This window comes from Anser brachyrhynchus, assembly GCF_964034855.1.
Source record: "Anser brachyrhynchus genome assembly, chromosome: 3".
NCBI lineage: Eukaryota > Metazoa > Chordata > Aves > Anseriformes > Anatidae > Anser > Anser brachyrhynchus.
The window spans coordinates 43,276,642-43,297,186 of NC_137696.1; the positions used below are offsets into that span (position 1 = coordinate 43,276,642).

General features: G+C 39.8%; 1 protein-coding gene and 1 long non-coding RNA gene across 4 annotated transcripts; one reads left to right on the forward strand and one right to left on the reverse strand.

Moving 5' to 3' along the window:
- Window positions 1–1,069: 1,069 nt before the first annotated feature.
- LOC308192044 (ligand-dependent nuclear receptor-interacting factor 1-like) lies at window positions 1,070–4,607 on the forward strand (the record flags this gene model as incomplete). Of its 3 annotated transcripts, XM_080585182.1 has the most annotated exons (4): window positions 1,070–1,896; window positions 1,993–2,110; window positions 2,740–2,931; window positions 4,483–4,607. In XM_080585182.1, the coding sequence occupies 4 exons, from the start codon at window positions 1,070–1,072 to the stop codon at window positions 4,573–4,575; spliced, it is 1,230 nt and encodes a 409-aa protein (XP_080441308.1). In that variant the 3' UTR covers window positions 4,576–4,607. The 3 variants fall into 3 exon arrangements, with proteins under 3 accessions (XP_080441308.1, XP_080441306.1, XP_080441307.1); XM_080585180.1 differs by having other exon boundaries at window positions 1,070–2,110; XM_080585181.1 differs by lacking the exon at window positions 4,483–4,607 and adding an exon at window positions 3,809–3,937 and having other exon boundaries at window positions 1,070–2,110.
- On the reverse strand, window positions 2,065–7,694 carry LOC308192053. Its single transcript, XR_013948520.1, has 3 exons — window positions 7,638–7,694; window positions 2,749–7,189; window positions 2,065–2,203 (listed from the first exon to the last, which is right to left on the reverse strand). It is a non-coding gene; the product is annotated as an uncharacterized lncRNA (long non-coding RNA).
- Between the last annotated feature and the right edge of the window lie 12,851 nt (window positions 7,695–20,545).

The window sequence follows — 20,545 nt, forward strand, 5'->3', positions numbered from 1 at the left end:
GGAATTATGTGATTACATGAAGATCTGTGCATCATAAATGCAGGAGGCACAGCCTAGAAGAAGAGGAAACTTCATTTTATTTTTTAGTTTATTCAGTTTTACTAGTTAAAAGGACTCAGAAAGGTTAATTTATGCAATCCCTAAAAGGATTACAGAACTCATAAGAGTGAAATTACTGCCTTTATTAGACTTCTTTTTGTCAGTTAGGTAGTAGGACTTCTTCAGTTATAGAGTGGAGAATTCAATGGCTTTTTTGATAATCAGGAAGGATTAGAAACATCTGGTTTGTGTGATTGACGTGCAAATAATGTGAATGTTTATGTTTACTTTCTACAAAATCAAGTCTGTAGTGCTAAGATAAGTAGGTTATTCCTGAGAGAACATAACCACTGAAATACAATGAGGTAATTCAAAACTAATTTGTTTTTAATCCACCTGAGGGTCTTTGCCTTTCTCATGATACGAATTTACATTTCTTGTTTCCTTCTACAGTAGACTCATTTAGGTACTTGTAGTTATTTAGAATCTTACTCTTATACCTGTGCTTTGAAGGTGTTGAGATGTATTCGATAAGCATCTGAACATGGTTTCAAAATAGATCCTGTCAAACAGCAGTTCGCACTATGGGGTAAAATCTAGCTCTTACTGAAGCCAGCAGAAACTCCCTGCCGATTTAATTCAATATTGGAAATATCTCACAAGGAGTGATTATTGCAGAAAAATCATACTGGCTAGATGAGCTTTAGTTAATACTTAAATCACAAATACATTTGTTTTTAAACTTTATTTTAGGATGACATTTCATATGACAACCGTCTAGAAAAAAAATCACTATTTCTGTACATTTACAAATATATAATCACATTTTAATTTATATTAACTTTTATTTTAAGTTCGTCAGACTGCATAGGTGTAGCCCTTCAGGAAAGAAATGAAGATATATGAGACCTACTGAAACTGCTTCTACATTGTTTTTCCCTGGGAAGCCTTGCTAATGTGTACCGCTACCTGCACATGGTAACTCATCTGTCTACGCAGAATATGTTTTCAAAACCGTAATGCTTTTGTGATGCCAGGAACCAGTACTACATCTGCTCTGGTGATACAGTATCAGCAAATGAAGAGTGAGGAATATTTCCCTACCAGAAGTTTCAACACGCTAGAAGATGTTGGCATGACTTCTGCTGACAGAGGAAAGTTCTCCTCAAAGGTTTTTAATACTCAGAGTAATGAAACTTCAGCTAAAGAGCTCTCTCTGGGAAGATGCCCCTTACTAACTCATACTGACCGAGAGGACAAAGCACCAGTTTCAGGAATCTGTGAACATCTTAAGGTTACTGAAGAATCTGAAGCTGAGATTTTAAAGTATGATTTAGAGATACCACCTGAAGCCAAAGTCTTATCAGTACCACTTTCTTATTTCCCACCTGCGATGCAGCAACTGATGTCAGACAGAACTAAAAATGACCCTGAAGTAAGGGAGGCTACAGAAATACCAACTGTTACTTATATTTGGCCAGTAATAAAGATGGAAGAGGCTTCCAAACCCTTTTGGGACAATTTTCCAAAGTCCTTAATTCCAACTCGCACAAATCTAGCAAGACCTTGTTCTAGTCCTGATACAGTAACTGAAGGTGTGAAAAGTTCCCGGATAATCCCAGTGAAAAAGTTTGCAGGAGAAGAGCTAGTCAGCAAGACAGCAAGATCATATCCTCTTATTGTAAAGTCATCTAACAGCGTTGTTTCAGGAATTTTAAGGTCGTTGACCGATATCAAGTATAAGGATTATAAAAATGTTGTACCACTTTCATCTGTCAGCCCTTCTGAAGAGAAAATGAAAATTCCAGTCCTTAAGGAAAATGCTGTGATGATTCATAATGAGAAAGTCTACCTCCTGTACGTAAAGAGTCACAAAGTTCTGCCACTAAAAATAGAAATACAAAGACGAAATACGTTGCTTAGGAAGACCACAATTTGTTTCATTCCTTGCAGAGCTATCCATGACATAACTACCAAAGCTTCAGATACACTCCTGTCAAGACAGTGTGTTGCAAAACAGAACATAAAATGTCTTCCAACCCTTGCTACCCACCAAGATGAAATTTCAAAGGTAACACATTTCTTTTCACACAGGATGACTACCATGTCTCAGCCCAAGCAGTGCTGTCCTCTAAGTGGGAAAGGACATCAGGCAATAAGTAACCTGTGATGATCAGTTGAATGTATGTGTAAGGACAGTAAATTAGTCTCCTCTTAGATACAGTCAAATGCAATCAAAGTACATTATTCAGCAGATTTATAACAGAAAAAATGCTGTGAAAGACAAATGTCCTGACTGTGATTTCAGTTTTTTGGAGGAATCAAACACAACTCCAGTGGACACAAATCACTGTAGAGTAAATCAGAGTAAGGTTTGCAGGTCTTTGAGACTTTGAGACAGTTTAAAAAGAAAGTATAATTAGGTAGTGCTGAGAAAAAAAAAATCCATATGTTTCTAAAGACAGGTGATGAGTGCCATCAGGATCACATTTTAAAATAACACTGAAATTAAAGATTAGAGAGAAAGGGCTGGCTGGCAACAAATGAATTGAATTGACTGAATCCTGAATTTAATTAATCCCACCCCATGGCACTGAAGTAGGAAAGAATGTAGAAATGAGACATGAAAGAAACGGGTGGGAGGAAGACTGCTACCCAACACTCACTTTCAGGTAGTAAACTTCTACTCTCTTGTTTCAGTTACTCAACAAGACTGATTTCCAATCCGAAGACGACTTGCAACCAAGAAATTGGAAAGAAGTACGTAAGGAAGAAGACAACAAACTAAGGAAGGAATTTGGTATTCTTAAAGATGTAAGAGTCCATCTCACAAGGATAAGGACCAGTGAACTTACAAAGGATTCTGACAAAGCTTCTACATTTAAATGGAAGGTAACCACCAGGACAGAGAAATAGAAAAAAGTGTCAGAGGACACTTTTGTCCATATACATAGGACACCTAATTGTCCATATACAAACATAAACCATTCATCACCTTGATGTGATCATTACACATCATTAATACACTCTTCAAAACATTTGAGCCCTTGTCATAAAACATTTTCCATTTGAGAGCCTCACTCTGTCTTTGCAGATTACATTCTTTTGTTATATTCTGCCATTTTCGGCAAACTTTGACTAAACACTGTGGAAAGAATAGCAGATCAGGCCAAAGGTAACTTTTATCATAAGAGTTAAGATTTCAAGTGGGAAAGAACTTCTTCATACAGGGAATGGGAGGTCTCTGCTGTCTTAATCTGTAAATCACATCTCCAGTTGCACCATGCCCAAATGAAGTGTGTCTTTTTCATATGTACATATAAAATTATTTCTGATAACTATTTAATAACATTTGTCATAAATTCTGCATAAATACTCTGAAATAACACACATTTAATTCATGACATCTTAAATATACCAGTACATCGGAATCTGTATATCTCTCTTAAATGCAGTTGTATCCCTTTCAACAGCACACGAGAGTAATCACAATAGAAACTAATATATGCATTTAAATTTTCCCCAAATATGAAACTAGTCAAACCACAGGATGCCTGCCCAGATCTGTTTTTACTAACATTTAGTTAACCTATATGTTTAGCAAAGACACTAATTTTGGAATTTATCTTAAAAACTCAAACTCGGTTATGCTGTCCAGATTTGCCTAGATCAGATCATTTTATTCAGTTAATAAAAACTGTCATGTTAAGAGTCATCAGCATCAACTGAAGTAAAATCAATGTATGTATATTGGATCCTTTTTGTTCAGCATTACACTCTGCCACTTGAACCGGTTTTGGTAAAAAAGAAGAAAAATAGCTAAAGCAATGGGAATAATCTCAACTCAGAAGGAGGAGAAAGTGCATTCAACCCAGAGATGCAGCACAACACAGAACAGGAAAAAGGGGGAAAAAGATCTATGCAGTCAGTGTGTAAATCTAAAGAACACCACACATGCTGCCAGATCCTCTTTTGGGAAGGGCACTTGAAAAAACCCTGTGCGTTCAAGATGATGCAAATGAATTTTCCAAAAAGTAAAACATTACTTTCTGGTTGGTGAAAGGATACTTTCTCTGCAGATGTACCAGTTGTAAAGGAAGCATCAAGAGAAAGAAGAAATGTAAACAATCTTTAAAAATCCTTAAAGAATGAGAAATAGCAGTAAATAGCAGTAGAAGCAAAGTATAAGAAAAAGCAGCAGACATGAAAAATGGTTCTCACTGCTCTTGAACTACAAAACTTCAAATTGGTGTTTGGAGAGGATTGCTTGTTGTGTTTTCTAGTCTGCTTCTATTCATTTCTTTCTTTCTTTTTTTTAAGATTACTTCAGCCTTTACTTTCATATATAATATCTTGAAAACACATTGATCATTCCTTCTCTCAGAATCTCTTCTGCTGAGCGGTTTCATTATTACAGCCTGAATGTGTTCTCTCTTCCCCTAGTGGAAAAGTGATGTAGTTAACAGGCTTCCAGAGCTGTGGGAGGACCATTACATACCTACAGAGAAACAGGCCTCCAGTACTCAGAGCTGTTGATGTCTACAGAAGACCACTAACCAGAATTCATTACACAGATTGCTCTAGATTACTTGTTGAATTAAATGCCATTATAGCTTGTTACATGTGATCTTGTAATTTCAGAAAGTTGACTTTAAATGGCAGTCATTTTGACAAAGCTAACCTTTTTTTTTTTACTGCAACTAATAAAATACCAATATTATGAAGAACTACACCTATTAATATATTTTTCAAGGGTTTCACCTCCAATATTCAAATCCTGTGGCACAGTGAAGAAATTGGCATATAATTAAAATCTGACCTACATGCAGTTTCCTAAGAGGCTGTACTGTGAATGGACAGAGGGACAGCCCAGGGCAGCTCACTCCTCCTTTGGTGGGAGTATGGAGACTGAGGACCACTCAATAGGAAAATTACAGCAGGGAGAGAAAAGACAGAGTTCAGCTTGCCATTTCACTGGACAGCCTCAATCTGGAATTGAAATATATTCAACTACCAACTCTTTGCGTACAAAAGACTGACAAGAGCACTAAATCAGTAGTACTCACTAGAGTATTTTGTCTGAATGCCTGGGCTGCAAAATAGGCAATTGCTAATCCGTTATTCTGAGTTTCTTTCCTACCTGGCTATGGCCCCAGATTGCTTACTGCTACTAATATGCCACATGTCCTTAGAGACAGACATGTCCTAAAGTTTGCTTTAACACTCAAATAGGCATTCTTATGTAACATAGTAAGGAAGAGACCCAGTCTTATTTCTCTTTAAACAATGGGGGAACCATAACTGCATCCAACACCAACTTAAACTGACAGAAAACCTTTAAGAGCAACAATAGCATATGGTAGTGTACAATGCATAAATCCAGACAGACCATTTCAGACTTTCTGGATATACTACTGGTACTGGCTTTATAGCATCCCCTTGGCCTGCCTGTCCGTGCCATTATCCTGAAGCTGATGTTTTTGCTGCATTGAACCCTGGCAATTTAAGGTTGTTACACACTCTCGCTTTGACAAAGTGGGAGCTGTCTGTTCTTTAATAAAATAAACTCCTTCATTTCTACCTGAATTACTTCAAAAGGTACTGAACTTCATTATATTCACTGGTTTGAGTATTATTCCTGTGTAAGTAGCCTGCAGGAAGGCAGCCAAAGCTGCTTAACAAATGCCTTTTTCCTCAGCGAACAGTACATTGCCTGCAGACAGGCTGAGTAGCCATTAGAGGAGCCTGAAAAGAGGTTATTTCTCTGGTGACATCACCTGACAAAATGCAGCAAGGCACGATGTGGTATTCATAAGAACTGTATGGATCTTTTACTCAGTAATCCAATAACACTAACCAAATGACTGGGAACTCAGGCTTTAATTTTACTAAACAGCCTAATACGTCAATATAACCTTGTTGGCCTACAACCCAAGCATCTTAGGGCTTATACCTTTTGCACTTAACCTGATATGCTGTTTGCAATGTTTTCTGGTTTTCTTATGAAACTACAGTACAAGAAAAGCACATGCTCTCTATTCTAAATGTGTCTACTGTAGTGCCAAGCACTACACAGCCGCTAGCTGTGCACAGATGTAGATACATCTCATTGCCATGTTCTCATTTCCTGAAAGCAAAATAAGATTGGAAGTGACATGAACTCAACTGAGTAGAGTGCTAGGGTACTTTATCCAGCAAGTATAAATTGCTCCATTGTTTGGTGTTTATTTCTTACTCTATTTAGTGTCTCTTTTACACAGTGTAATAAATTTGACAGGATGTCCTATCTGTATTAGCTAATGTAGGAGTGTATTTTAGAAAAGGTCTTGAAGGTTTTGGGTGGCTCTTCTCTATTAACAGGCAAAAAGGGAATATTTTATTAGAATGACAGAAAACCAGATACCATTTAACAACTTACAGGTTCCTCTACCCATCAGGTGATTTAGATCTTTACTGACAGCAAATACCTTGTAATAAAGAAGTGGCTTCCTGCTCACACACACACACACACAAATGCCTTTTTAAAGTACAGTGCGAAACAAAGAAATGTGTAAAGTGTGAGCCTTATTCCACTAACCTTCCAACCGTGTATTTTATTCTGTCCTGGGTAGCCCTCATTGCAGCCTTGTTCCAAGCAAGAATCTGCACATATGGGCCCCACAGACCCAGTTCATCTTCGTGAAGCTGAGTTCCCGTCTATAACTATCCCACAAACACACCACTTCTGGCAAATACAAGCTATATAATACAAACAAAATAGACATTTCTCTCCCATTATTCAAGTCTAGAAATATCCCTCAAACATCAGGTTTCCAGCACTGTGCCAAAACCAACACAACATAAATAATTACATCTTCTAAAAAGTGAGGCCTAACTTTGTTTTCATTCTTCCTTCTAGTTACCAACATTTTCATAATTTTGTTTGGAGTCTAGATCAAACCCATCTGAAATTGCCAAACCAGCCACAAATAACAGCGTACTATCTAGGAAGAATGACATGGTTTTCATATTTGACAATTTTTAGTTAAATAGTCCTTCTTTTAGTATTTTTCTTCCTTTTTTTCCTCCATTTTATTGCTGTAATCAATGATACAAACGCTTTCCCCAAACAATTTTTGAGGTAGAAATCCTGATCTTTAGTTTTAAGCCCCTGAAGAAACAGGAATAACTCTGAATTATCCATCAGTGTTCATGTTTCAGATGATTCTTGAAATTAGGTTCTATACAGTTAGAATTACTCAAGAGATAAAATGGCTCTATCTTCTTTAAATTTAAAGAATTTATTTCTGTCTTATTTATATATCTGTCTTTATCTCATCTCATGAAAATTAAGCTTATGTAGAGGTTACAACAGCATGATTAAACCCCAGTCTTTCTGGAAAAACTTTTGACATGCAAGTGTGGCTTGACAAAGGGGACACCTGTGCAAAATATTTCCTTTCCATATGCAAGACAAGATTTATAAGCAGGGATAATACCAGTCACCAGTGTAACTAGAATATTTAGAAAAATTCCTTCATGCCCGGAAGTAGGGAAGAATGTAGAAACAAGCCGTGAAATAAACTGGGGCGGGAGGAAAACTGCTATCCAACACTCACTTTCTACTCTTTCTTGTTTCAGTTCCTCAGCAAGGCTGCCTTCCCATCCAAAGAAGAATTGCAAAAAACAAGAGGGAAAGAAGCATGTCAGGAAGAAGACAATGAACTAAAAAAAGTATTTGGCATTATTGGAGATGGCAAGAATCTATTTCGAGAGGACAGCAATTTAATATAACTCCCTTGTTCACGTTCTTAATCTGCAGCGAAGTTAGTTATCAATAACAAATCAGTATTTCTTTTAGATCTATTATCTCTTGTTCAATCTGTACCATTAAACTTACATTTTGTCAGCTGGATTTTAAACCAACAACTCCTGCTTCTTCCAAGATCTCTGAGAATGATCTGCTTTTAATGTCTCAACATAATATCAAAATGTGCCCCAGAAATCAATCTGCCCTTTCTTTGCAGATTATATTCAATTTGTTACATTTTGTCATTTTCTGCTGACTTTATAGTCAGTAGTTCTTTGTAGTTAGTTACTGAAGTAATAAAAAGATGCTTTACCTCCTCGAAACTGTTCCTTCTTTCTTTCTGTTTTGTGTTCATGAAAATTAATTTTATGTAGAGGTTGCAATACTGGATTAACCCACTTTTTTTTTTTTTTTTTTGAGTCTTTTTGAAGCACGTTTCACATGAAGTACCTCTTTCTAAAGGGGACAGAGTAACTAGAATATTCAGGAAAATAGACAAGCATCGTATTTTAGCATTAAATGCCAAGTGAGAACAATTTCTAAGCATATAATTAGGTATGTATATATGGTATGTATATATTAGGTATTACCTAGACAATCCAACAATCCAAGATAAAAAAATAGTTGGTTTACATACAGTGAAGGAGTTGCTCATGCAAGGAAAGCATGGTAAGTAGGTTATTTACAGACAGAGTGACAGATATTGGAAGACTGTGAAAGGTAGAGATTGTGGAGTGGGGATTACAATGCATCACAAATGGCACATACAAATGAAGATCCAGAAATTATAATGCAACACAAAAGCAATGCCTACATTTTTCACCAGATTTTTGGTATCAAGTATGATTATTAATTTTAGCTACTGGTAGTGTATTTCATCAAAATCTGTAGGCTTAGGTGCAGTTTTAGAATACATAGGAGCTGATGGCAAATGCAGTCATGTAGCTTTCTTGGGTGGTCCAGCAAGCATCCTGGGGACACAAGTCCTTAATTTTCACTCACATGATGGTAAAGCTGAAAATACTTTCAGAAAAAGTAATTAGGGAAAAAAAAAAGGGTGTTTTAAGATTGTGAAGGTTTTTTTTTTTATTATTTTGGAGAGGCTTGAAATGTTATGCAAATTATCCTGACACCACAACTTTGAAATAATTTGTAGTAAAGAAAAAGTGCTTGGAGTTTGTCAGTTTGGGAGAAGAAGAGCGTTCAAAGCATTATGAGTAATATGGAAAAAAATAGCATGGAAAAAAAATAACATACATGACTGAGGAAGGTCATGAGATCACTGACTTCTCATGTACTGTGTGTACTGTGCTCAGTATTTGACCTTTCACATAAGGTAGAGCAGTGGCAGAGGGACCACCACCAGAGATTTCTTTGCTTCCATTTGACAAAGACCAGCACTCACCCTTCTGTACTCTCTTCTGCCTCTCAGAGGCTTCCAGTTAAAGAGTCTTTTCTACTATACTATGTCTCGTTGGCTTTCAAATAAGATGTTGTATGCATCAGTGGAAGGCTTTATAATTAAAAGACAGAATTACAAGGGAGAGAAGCAAAAATAAGGGGTTAGGGATAGTAATTTGCTATCTTTGAACAGGCAAGAACCAAGGGAATAATTTTGCCAATTGATAATGCAGAGCCTCTGCTTCTGAAAGGGAACTAATAGGATAGAAAAAAAAAAGTTGAAGCTTTCTAAAATTTTATGTTGACAACTTATGTTTCCCAGAAAGTACATAATAAATGAAGCATTTACACGGCATAAAATCAAGATTAACTCTGGGATTTTCTTAAATCAAGTTGGTGTTAATTTGTAATATACCACAGTAGGGTCTCATATATCTGCTTTAATTTATTGGCTTGTGTTTGTGAATGCAGTCACAAGTAACCCCAAGGCTAAAAGCATGTGAATCACTCCCAGGACCTCTGCATTCAGGGAGTTACCAATGGTTCCAAATGAGACATGAAGTAAGTTCTTCCATGTAGACAGTCACCTCTGATTAGGTGCCCAGTTATTGCTGCTGATGTTGACCATTTCTGATTGCCAGCTTGCTCACATTTTGCTGCTTTATGACACGACAGCTCGCTTCTCTACAGCCTGCCTCCAGCACAACAGCATGCCATGGATCAGCAGAAGTGCTGAAACATGTCAATTGTATTACTTGATGAGGACAAAATGGCCAATAATTTGTGAGAACATAAACAGGGATAGGATTTGAAGGGACAACACAGTCAAAAACTTACAATATCAGGAACGGTTGAGTAGAAATATGTTGGTAATGGGGAGGATTCAATACAACCAGCAAGATGCCATTTGTCTTATGGATCAAAAGTGCCATCTGGGGTTTAAAACATGGAAAACCTGACCACCATGATCTAACTAGTAAGGCAAGCGCAATGTCTGCCAGCCTGGACAATGCTACCTGTAGCTAACTGCCCCACTTTTTCCTCACAGCCTGACCTGGGTATAGCAGTCATCACAGCTTCTGAAGCTCCCCTCCTGGCTTGGGGCCAAGCTGCTTCCTCCTGCAACTGCTCCAGCCTTGCTGCGTGGAAATCCTCTGTCCTCTCCCACAGGAACTACCATCCTCACCATTTTCCAAGATCCTCCTGCTCTGAGAACTGCTGATGTGACATCAAGGAGAATTAAGATCTGCTATCTGAGCTGCTGAGCATCTTGAAAGAGCCAAGGAACATCTTAGGACCACAGTTTTGGTCATGGGCTTGTGTGCATTGAAGGAGGGATGGAGAAGACAGTTTCTGATGCAGGCAGATATTCTGAGGAAGATTTCTTGACTCATAGCCCAAAGGGAGTTCACTTTAAAGCCTTGCTCTCCCTTGTGGTCAGACTGTTGATATAAGGAATCCTAATTCCACCAGAAGGCTCACTCACCCCTCCTGCATCCCACCCTAAAGCCATATATGAAACAGCAGCACCCTTACCTGAGCTGGGGATCAGGAGTGCTGGCACAGAAAGCTGTTGACACTGGCCATGGTAGACACCAAGCTAGAAAGAATGATATAACTCTGTCTGGGGTCTTCTGCACGGTGCGGGGTGGGTATTGGGGGAATAAATCTCTGGATTTTCCCATACAGGATCCAAAGACTTTGGGTACAAAAGCCCAGCGTGAAAATTAGTAGCATCCAGACAGTAAAAAGCTTTATAACAAATATTATTGATACCAATTTATCATTTTTTGTTCTCAAATTTGTGCTAATGTGGTAAATGTTAATGAGAAACTATGCTAAAGATACCACTTCATCATTCATTTAATAGACCCCACAGAACAGAGTTGTAAGCTAGTTACAAACCTTGGGCTCAATTACAATTGCGAACTCAGCCATGTGCAGAACAGCAGCTGACAGCCAGACTGAAGTTCAGAGGTGGAAGAGAAAACCCTTTAATATCCTTATTAGCAGTGCCTGAAAGAATGAAGGAGTTTTGTTTGAAACTTGCACTGTCTAATTTTCCACTGCATTCTCAGTGTTGACGACATTTGAAACCTGCACATTGTATAATAAACAAGAAGACCTGAATGGTGTGGTGAGGGAGAAGACAGACCTGAGGAGCTACCTGATAATATGATAGAATTTGCTGTCACTTAAAATGAGGCTAAACACAGGAAGAAGTCAAGTGAAAATCCATGGCTTATATTACACCTAATGTTAGACTGAAAGATCTAACCTTTCCTTCTGGCCCACACGTTGTATAAATCTATGCCATTGCCACATATATTTTACTGGCCTAAAACGTATCTAGGCTTTGATAGTGTAAATTCCCTTCCAACCACAGTAGTCAGATTGTTTGTTTCTGGAACTATATAACACCACCTATTAAAATCTAGTCTGACTTTCCCAGTGATTTAGAGAGAAACAGTGTTAGGAGACACATTAATAGCTTGAATGCAAATAATTCCCTTCTGCACTTCCTGTTAACATTAATCATTATAATCAACTGTCTTTACATATCTGGTAGTTTCAGTACACAAGGAAGTCAAGAAGCACAGACATCCTGGGTTTAGATGAGAAGGTCCAAGTTATAATGGAGGACAGCCAGGAAAGAGGGTTTCTGCTAACAGGAATCATCACCTTTTTCCAAACTGAGTTTCAGTTTGAATTAGATGAAGTCTTTTTTCTTCCCAACCCTCCACTCAGCAGGAAGCTGCCCACTAAGCTGCCTCTACCCGAATACTAGCAGCAAAGCCAGGTGTCAGTGTCACCAAGGGCTGGGGGCTCCCAGACTGCCTGGCTCAGGGGCCAGTCTCCCAGGGACCGCTGCAGGCTGACGTCTGTGGGAGATGGGGTGACCTCAGGACTCCACTTTGGAGATGCTGCAGAAGTTCATCGAGTGCAAGAAATTTCAGTCTCTAAATCCTGGAATCTGCCAACTAAAATTTGTCACATCAGCAAACTTTAAACGTAATCTCTTTGTCTGGAAGCTCTGCCTAAGGCACCAGTTTTCACACCAGGAAGGAGAAAGACAGTGGATGCAGGACCACAAGTCATGCAGTGAATCACACTGACAAAAATGGGAATGAAGCTGTGCTTTCAATTTACAGAAACTCCCCTAGCATAAATGAGTATCGAGAACCTCTTTCTGGCCTCTCTTCAGGTGCGGTACCTATAGAGTGGCTGAGCTTTGGCTGGCTGCACTCCTCTCTCCTACTGCCCAAAGACATCTCTTTTGCCCCCTTACCCACACAAATCCTTGCCCAGGATTCCCCTGAGCAGGCTGGGGACTCAGAGCAAGATCCTCCTATTGAACAGTGTGTGTACAGCACCCAGCACAAGAGGGCTCTCCAGAGCTCAGCCACCACAAGCAAGAAGGAAATACCAATAATAAGCCTCCCATTAAACCATTATCAAATTATATAATTCTCTGACAGTGGATATTCAGCTATATTATTTTTGGAGCTGTAAAGGACTCTTTGATTAATTAGCAGTCCAGCTGCTAATATATAAGAATAATAATATTATCCTAGAATATTGCTAAGAATATCATCCTTCAACAAAAGAATCAAGTCCTGTAGATTGCTGACTTCCCTTTTAAAAAGAAATGAAGCCAGGGAAAGTCAAAGGTTTTCATTACCTTGCTAGAGGTGCTCAGAAATGGTGCAGGAGGATGCTCATGTTGCTAGTGCTGTTGGACCTTCTAGTGTGCTCTGCAAAGGGATAGCAACCCCCCATAGGGCAATTATCCTAAAGAAACCCCGCCTGAACTTTAGGCTGTAGCACACTCATCTTGGATTGTTTCAGCTTGCAGCTGACATGCTTATTGAGCAAAAATTGCTTGGAGCTATGTCTCTCAGAGTTTCATACAATTGTCTGCTAGGCAGACCGTTTACAGCCCTAATTTCTACTGTCAGCTAGAGTAAAAAAAATATGACTTGTTGCATGCTTGGAGCCCAGATCAGTCTGGAGCACATTCGCATTTTTTCCTATCTTTTTGGAGGTGCAATGACCACAGTGAATTAACTTCCAGTCTCTACATGGTCTTCTGCCTTTGAGCCAAACAATCAAATGTTCCCTGGAGGCTTGACAGTGCAAGACTTTCTGCACAGAGCCAGAGGCTGACTGAAGTTTTTGGAGCTTTCATTCCAGTCTGTCACAGTGCGGTTATAGTGAGAAAACAGTTTATATGAAAAACTACACCTTCTCCTTCTGCAGATGTGCTCCTTGTATGTCTGAGTCAGAGCTGCTAATGTTATGGTCACATCCACACCACCCACCACCTTTTTTTAAGAAAAAAACCCACAACCCTGAAGTCCAATCAAAGAGTGGATATAAATCTTCCCCCCCCCCCCCCCCAATTTAGAAAACAGATACCACACCTGATACCTAAATCAACTGTCTTACCTGAAAGCTGCAGAGGGCATGCTGTGAAAAGGCAGCCAGCCTACTTCTTGCTGCTTAATTTGCTCATCCGAGATAGGTAATACTAGTTTTAATTTGCATTGCTTAAAGCTAGAATCAGTGTTTTGTTTTCACATTGCAGGAACATTTATAAAGATGAGTGCTATGTCAGACTGGATGATGAGAGGATGATTGTTCTTTCCTTCAGTGGAGGACTGAAGGATCATCACTGAGGATCATTCCTCAGAGGAGGAATGGAGGATCATCATGAAACTACCAACAGCCAGAAGGTTCAGAACAAACAAATGGAGGTGGTTCCTCACACCACGTGTAGCTAAGCTGTAGAAATCCTTGCTAGCATGTTGTTGCAGATGCTTAGGTTGATATCAACATCAATTCAAAAGGCTACTGAACAGATTCATGGAAGAAAGGGGATCTGTCCCTAGCTCAGGAAACCACTGCACTTCAAATGGCAGGCATGCTGGCCACCACCGTACACAGAGTATGGGCGGTGGACTGACCCTCCAGCCTAGCTGCACGAACACTGTGGCTGCTGCCAGCAGCAACGCTTCGGCAGGAGAAGGGGGAGAGAGACATGAGTCTGCCATCTGCGTGGAGCTGACCCCAGGCAGCCAGCAGCACTGCCAGGGTTTGTGGTTCACACATTGGTTCTCATATCAGGGTGAAAGACCCTCTGACCTACAGGGATGTAAATGAAACATCGGGTGGAAACACGAAAAGCACCACTCTGTAAGCCTGTAACTTGGTGAATTTGGCTCTTGCATCTTTACTGGGCATCTGAACAGAATTCAGTCCCCTCGAATTTATTAATTAATGAAAACAATCTGACAAAAACTATCCTAGTTTGTGAATTGAAAGTACAAGTCACCATGTACAATTCTGTTTTTTAATGGAGAAATAGCCTTATCAAAATCAGTTTTCTATACAGGATATTCATAGGATATCCCCAATTCTAAGAACAGTATGTGATAGTATCTACTTCTTTGCTCTCTGGATTTCAAGATATCCAATGTATTCCAAATGAGAAGAAAGTTGTACTTTGTGCAGGGATTAGAAAAATACTAACACAGAATTTGGCACCTCTTTCCCAAAGTTAGGTTGAAATCCCCACCAGGAGAGAAAGATGCTCTGAAGGCACCCTGAGTTCCATTGCTGAGCCTTGACACAAGGCAAACCCTTCCTGGAGTAGTTTTCCATTGGTAGAAGTATTTTATGGTAATCGTTGCTGCGTGGTGCCAGCACTCTCTAGGCAGCTCACAGACAGTGGGCTGGGGGCGGTCCAGGCTGGTTAACAGTAATTTCAGTTCTGGGAAAAAATAATAATAATAAAAAAAAGAGCCACACAAAAGTGGCAAGGTGCCAGTTCTACAGGGTTTAGTGGCAAGAATATTTTCACCAGCAATCACCAAAATGTACCACATTGGAGGCTGTGTTGGCATGAGAGAGGAGAGAAGGTTTCACCTATCTGTATCCTAATGAGTGGGACTTAGCTATGCACAGGGCACTGAAGCTCATGCCACCAAAAATAATAAAGGATGAAAGCCTTCTGCTTTCATTCAGCTAGGCTGAGGTTGGCTCCAGGACCTTGTACATCCCAGACCAAGGGCCTTACCACCGCTCCAATGCCCAGCCTCACCTAGACCCACCCTGCCATTTGATTTTCCCAACCCACACCTGTTTTCATTTAAGCTTTCAACAAGTTTTGATTATGCTCCTATTCAGGAAAAAAATCTCAAAAGTTGTTCTGCTTGATCAAGACCTTCTCGGAGAAGAGATTTAAAGCTTTATGGAAGAAGAGGATCCAGACCGGGCAGCTGGCTCACTAGCTCTTCTTCTGTGAGTCCGGCTCAAGTCATTTTTCATTAGTGACTCTCACCCCATTTCCTTTACTTTGTGACATTAACATGATGCTAGACACTAACTCACCACTCCGGAGACATATGTTAGAGAGGCAAAATATCTAGTCATCTTTAGGCGGCTTGCCACCATCCATCACCAAACCCGTTTCAGAGACAAATGCAGAGAGCTGGATCCGAAAGTAGATTGCAAACCACATTACACATGGGAAACAAATACTATCCAGGAAACCTTTTTACAGGTCTAAATTATAAATCACTCCTTGGAAGAATTTTTATTTTGGAGAAGCATTTGGTGAAATGCTGTATTTGACCACAGACAGCTGGGCTACTTAATCATTTTGTATCATTTACATCCATAGCAACTTATTTCATCCACAGTGCATATGACTACAAACCTTCAGAGAAAAAGAATAACATATATATATGCCTCGATGTATAAGTATATATTTGTATATACTAACATAAATATATCTATATTTGTGAGTATGCATACACACACTGCAGTATCTGATGTGATACTACATCTCATCTTACATTAAAGAAACTACAAGAACAGGATTTTATTTTTTTTTTAAATTCAGTTCACTGAGGACACTGAAATTTCAAAGGCAAGAAAAGTTCTTATATTAATAAACATTTCTTTTCAGCTGTAGCAGTTAACAGTTGCATGGAGCTAATGCTACACCAGGAACAAGTCTGACTAATTTGTGTGCACTAAAATGATCATACAAACAAATGCCTCAGCTGTTACAAAGCTAACTTAGTTTCCCAATGAGCTCTTAGTGAAATATGCAAATACACTTCTATACGTATTTCAGTATTTTAATATTCAACATAGCATGATACTGCTTACACAAATATAAGTAAGCCAGTACATGAAGAAGCAGAGGAAAAGGTAAAGGTATTTGCAGGAGTTAATGTTATAATTTAGAAAAGCACCCGATGAAATGTGTAAGGGTATACTGAACCAGAAGAAGAATAAGGAGAAAACTCTGGCTTTTTTTTTTTTTTTTTTTTCTAATTGTTCAATGTGTCCTTCTAGAGACTGATCACAGCCTTCTTGGAGCAGTTTGGTTTGAAGGAAAAAATCATGACCTGCAAGCAGAGTCAGTTTTACAGATGAACATGAACACAACTCTGGCTAGTGAACTCCAGAGACTGCAAGTGTTCTGGGTAGCAGCACAAAACATCCATCACACTGGTGCAAAGAGCCAGGTGTGCACATCAGGGGAGAGGATTTACATTCACAAGAAGGCTCCATGGATATAATGTTAACTTTGTCCACAACCACTAACAGGAACCTCCAGTGGTCCCCTTTTACAATTTAGGATAAGCTTGTCTCCTGTGAAGGACCACTACTTTCTAAGTGCGGTTCAACCTTACATTTGAGAAATCCTCTTTAAAACAGAGGAAAATTTACACTTGATAATTGCCCTCTTATCAAAAATTATGCTACTTAGGGAGAACTGCACAGTAGAAACCAAAGTGGCACTATCCTATATATTTATTCCAGTAGCCTTCATCAGAGAAAAATTGCTTAAAGTTATTGACAATAAGCAAGATCCATATCAGGAACCTAGTAGTGAGCAGCCCTCATGCCAATGCCATGCGTTATAGGATAATTATGTAGGTTACCAAAAGGAGCCATTCAATACAGCACAGTTGCTATCTATTATATCTATTCCTTTTATCTGTGTGTATATTTGGGTGGGATTTTCACCAGTTCTCAGATCTGCTTTACTTCAGCTATTGTTTAAAACATAGAAAAATCCTCTTGATTTCCTGAGCAGGACGATACTGGGAGTCTCACCTTACAACCGCAGGGGCATCTGGGCAAAGACCATGCTCTCTCACTGGCATCCGCTGAATGACTACAGTCACTGACAGCAGCACCTGTAGATCTAGCCCTGCCTTCAGCTCTTGTCCGCTACAGTGTGAAACGAGCATTGTGGTGCTCCTCAAGAAACTGAAAGAAGATAGGCAACCTGAAAGCAAATAGGTGAAGAAAGCTTTCTGCTTTCCAAAGCAGCTAGGTCCGTTCAAGATGACAAAAGGCAAGACACTGGCACGTGTTTTACATAGTTAACAGCCCCCTCATTTGCATCATATTCCATCTGCGGTTTAAGAACAATTCATCCCTTTGTAAAGATTGCCCACTGCAGCCACACTACTGCAGAGGTCGGGAAGAACTGGCTTATCTACTACCTGTGTGTTAGTCACACAAACTAAAGCCTACGGATTGAGCAACCAGCTGTTTTGCACTTTGGGGTTCACAAGTCTGCCCTCTATTAGGCATCCCCCATCCTGCCTATATCTTACCCATACTCTTCCTCAGCGCTTCAAGTCCGTTTCCCATAGACAGAAAGCGGTACAAGGCTGTCTTTTTTGTCTAAGCTACAGGCACGCTCTGTATAACTGAGTTTTAAAAAATACTCAGTTCAAAGATGCAACATAAATAGTCTGGGTGACATTGGTAATAAGCTATTTTGACAGTTTCATATCATAGCACTAAGAAAATGAGCAAGCCTGCATGTTATTAAGCAAAGAAAATTCTGCTGAAAATGATCACAGCAGAATTCAAGCCCGCTCCTAAGAGGCTGAGCTCTTTGGAGTATTCACAGCACCTGCTGCAGGTACTCAAATGCTCAGCATGGCCAGTGGAAAGGGAGGGACTCCTGCAGAAGACAGTTCAGAGCACATACACTGCATGGACCCTCTGCAAGAGCTTTTCTCTGTCTGGCCACTGACTGTACGCAGACCCTGGGAAGACTGGGCTCTGGATTTAGTCATCTTCAGTTAGATTCCTCACATAGACAGGTCTGAATATCTGCTAACACATACATTTGTGCTGTGATTCTCAGCAATCCCCTATCAGTCCAAACCACTGTCAGCATTTTCACATTCAATAAATTCTTGGCATTTCTGTTGAATTTTGTTCATGGCACATGCACATTAGCTGAGCTCCACAACACATCTGTTGTGCAGCTAAGTAGATGATACAGCCCAGGGGCTTGGCCACACTTCCAGGACTTGTTTAAGACGACACAGTCCAGTAGAGACACTGGGAATAGTAACCTAGGGGTCCCCTTTCTCAATTTGTAAAGCAACTTCCCTCTCTCTTCCAACCACTATTTTGGGTATTTTTCCTAACATCTTACAAAACTTCCTTAAAAAGGACCTCTAGGACAACGTGACAGGGTTGAATTTGTAAAGCAGGAACTCATTCTTTCCTCTATAAAGTTTTTTTTTTTTTCCCCCCTATAGATTTGGGGTTTGGACCTAAACCTTAGATGTTTCAAATCCAGAGATCCACAATTTCTGAGTACCCCATGTGGTCATCTTAAAGAGTCCAGATTTTCGTTAAGTGCAGAGCACTTTCCTAGTAGGGATCTGACCTCGTTAACACACCTGAAAAGGGAGGTGTACAAAGGTTGTGGCCACTCTTGGAGACGCTGTGCACTGCTCTCCTGGCAAGGCATGCTCTCTGCCGCCCCAAAAGAGAGCTGGGCTCTCTTGACCCTCATGCCAGGCATTCCAGACGAGCAACAAGAAAGCTGCCAGCTTCACAGGGACATGCTAAAGATATTTTTAAAATCCTCTGCTCTCTGTCAGTTATAACACCCTTTCTGAAGGTTAAAATAGTAACCAGTTTCCAGCATCCACAAACCAAACCCCAATAGCTACTTTTGGCACCATCTGACACATTCTTGGCAGTCTCAGCAGGGAGGCCAGGCACAGGCTGGATGCAAAGCCACTGACATCCCGTCTAGAAACAACTCAGCCATACTGGAGAAAATGCTTTTAAAACACTGTATGCAAGGAAAACATCTTCAAACAAGATTATCATCTTATATGGACAAAGCACAACTTTGAAATCCATTTTTGCAGAACATGGCACGCTGTTCTCTCTCACCAAGGCACAAGCGCCGAGATCTGTACTCATAGTAGTAGCACTGCTAAAACCAGCATGACAGAATGCAAACGTGCTCCCAAGTCAAACAGAAGACATATCACCAGAAGAGGGAAATCATGTTCCCAGAATTCCAGCCTACAATAGATGTCCAAAAAATCAGATTAATTCAAACAGACACTCAGTAAATTCTAATTGGAGCAAAATGTGGAGCGTTTCCCCTTTTATCACACTTTTCCATCAACTGTTGCTGTTATGCATGTGAAGTACCAGCAGTCCCTTGTGACGAGCAAATACGCACAACCTCCTAAAAAAGCCCATGCTTCAGCAACAGCACTCATTAACCAGGCCCTGGCCCACAGAAGGGCCTTGTTATCAAGAACCCCTGAACAGCACTATTCAATGTGCTCCTTTGTTGCAAGCTACAAAACAGCAGTGACTACAGAAGGTTACGATGATCTCTCACAAAGGGAAATCCATTAACTGAAGTGCCTTACCTCAAAGGAAAGCTAGGGTCTTGTCCATGCGGAAGAGCACTTCTTCAGTTTTCCAAAGAGAGGGAGGACCAAGAAAATCCGTTAGCAAGAACATCATTTCTGTTTCTTCTGTATAAGGAAAACATAATTCATTCCTTCTCAGCAATGAAAATGAGAGGGCATGCGGTAGGAAAGGAGGATTCAATGATGTTTCTGCCTTGGTAGCATCATCCTAGAACTTTGAGCTCAGCCCCTGCAGGAGAACATGGGAAACAGAAAATCAGAGAGGTACTTGCAAGGGACCTTAACCAACAGCTTGCCAGCTTATGCCAGCTTTCCTTAAAATAAGTCACTGCTTTATTTTACATCTAGTTAAAAATCTTCATTTTGAGCAATTCTTGAAGAAAGTCACTGAGAAGGTCTCAAATTCAAAATGCTAGAACAGAAGTATTTGCCATGTGGAATGACTTAAGGATGGAGGATACCTCACTGTAACTCAGCCTGCTCAAGTCTCTTAACATGGTTGAGAATTTAACAAGTTAATGCTGAGAAAGGTCTCAAAATCTTTCAGGGGAGGATACAACATTTAAGAAAAGCAAGCTTA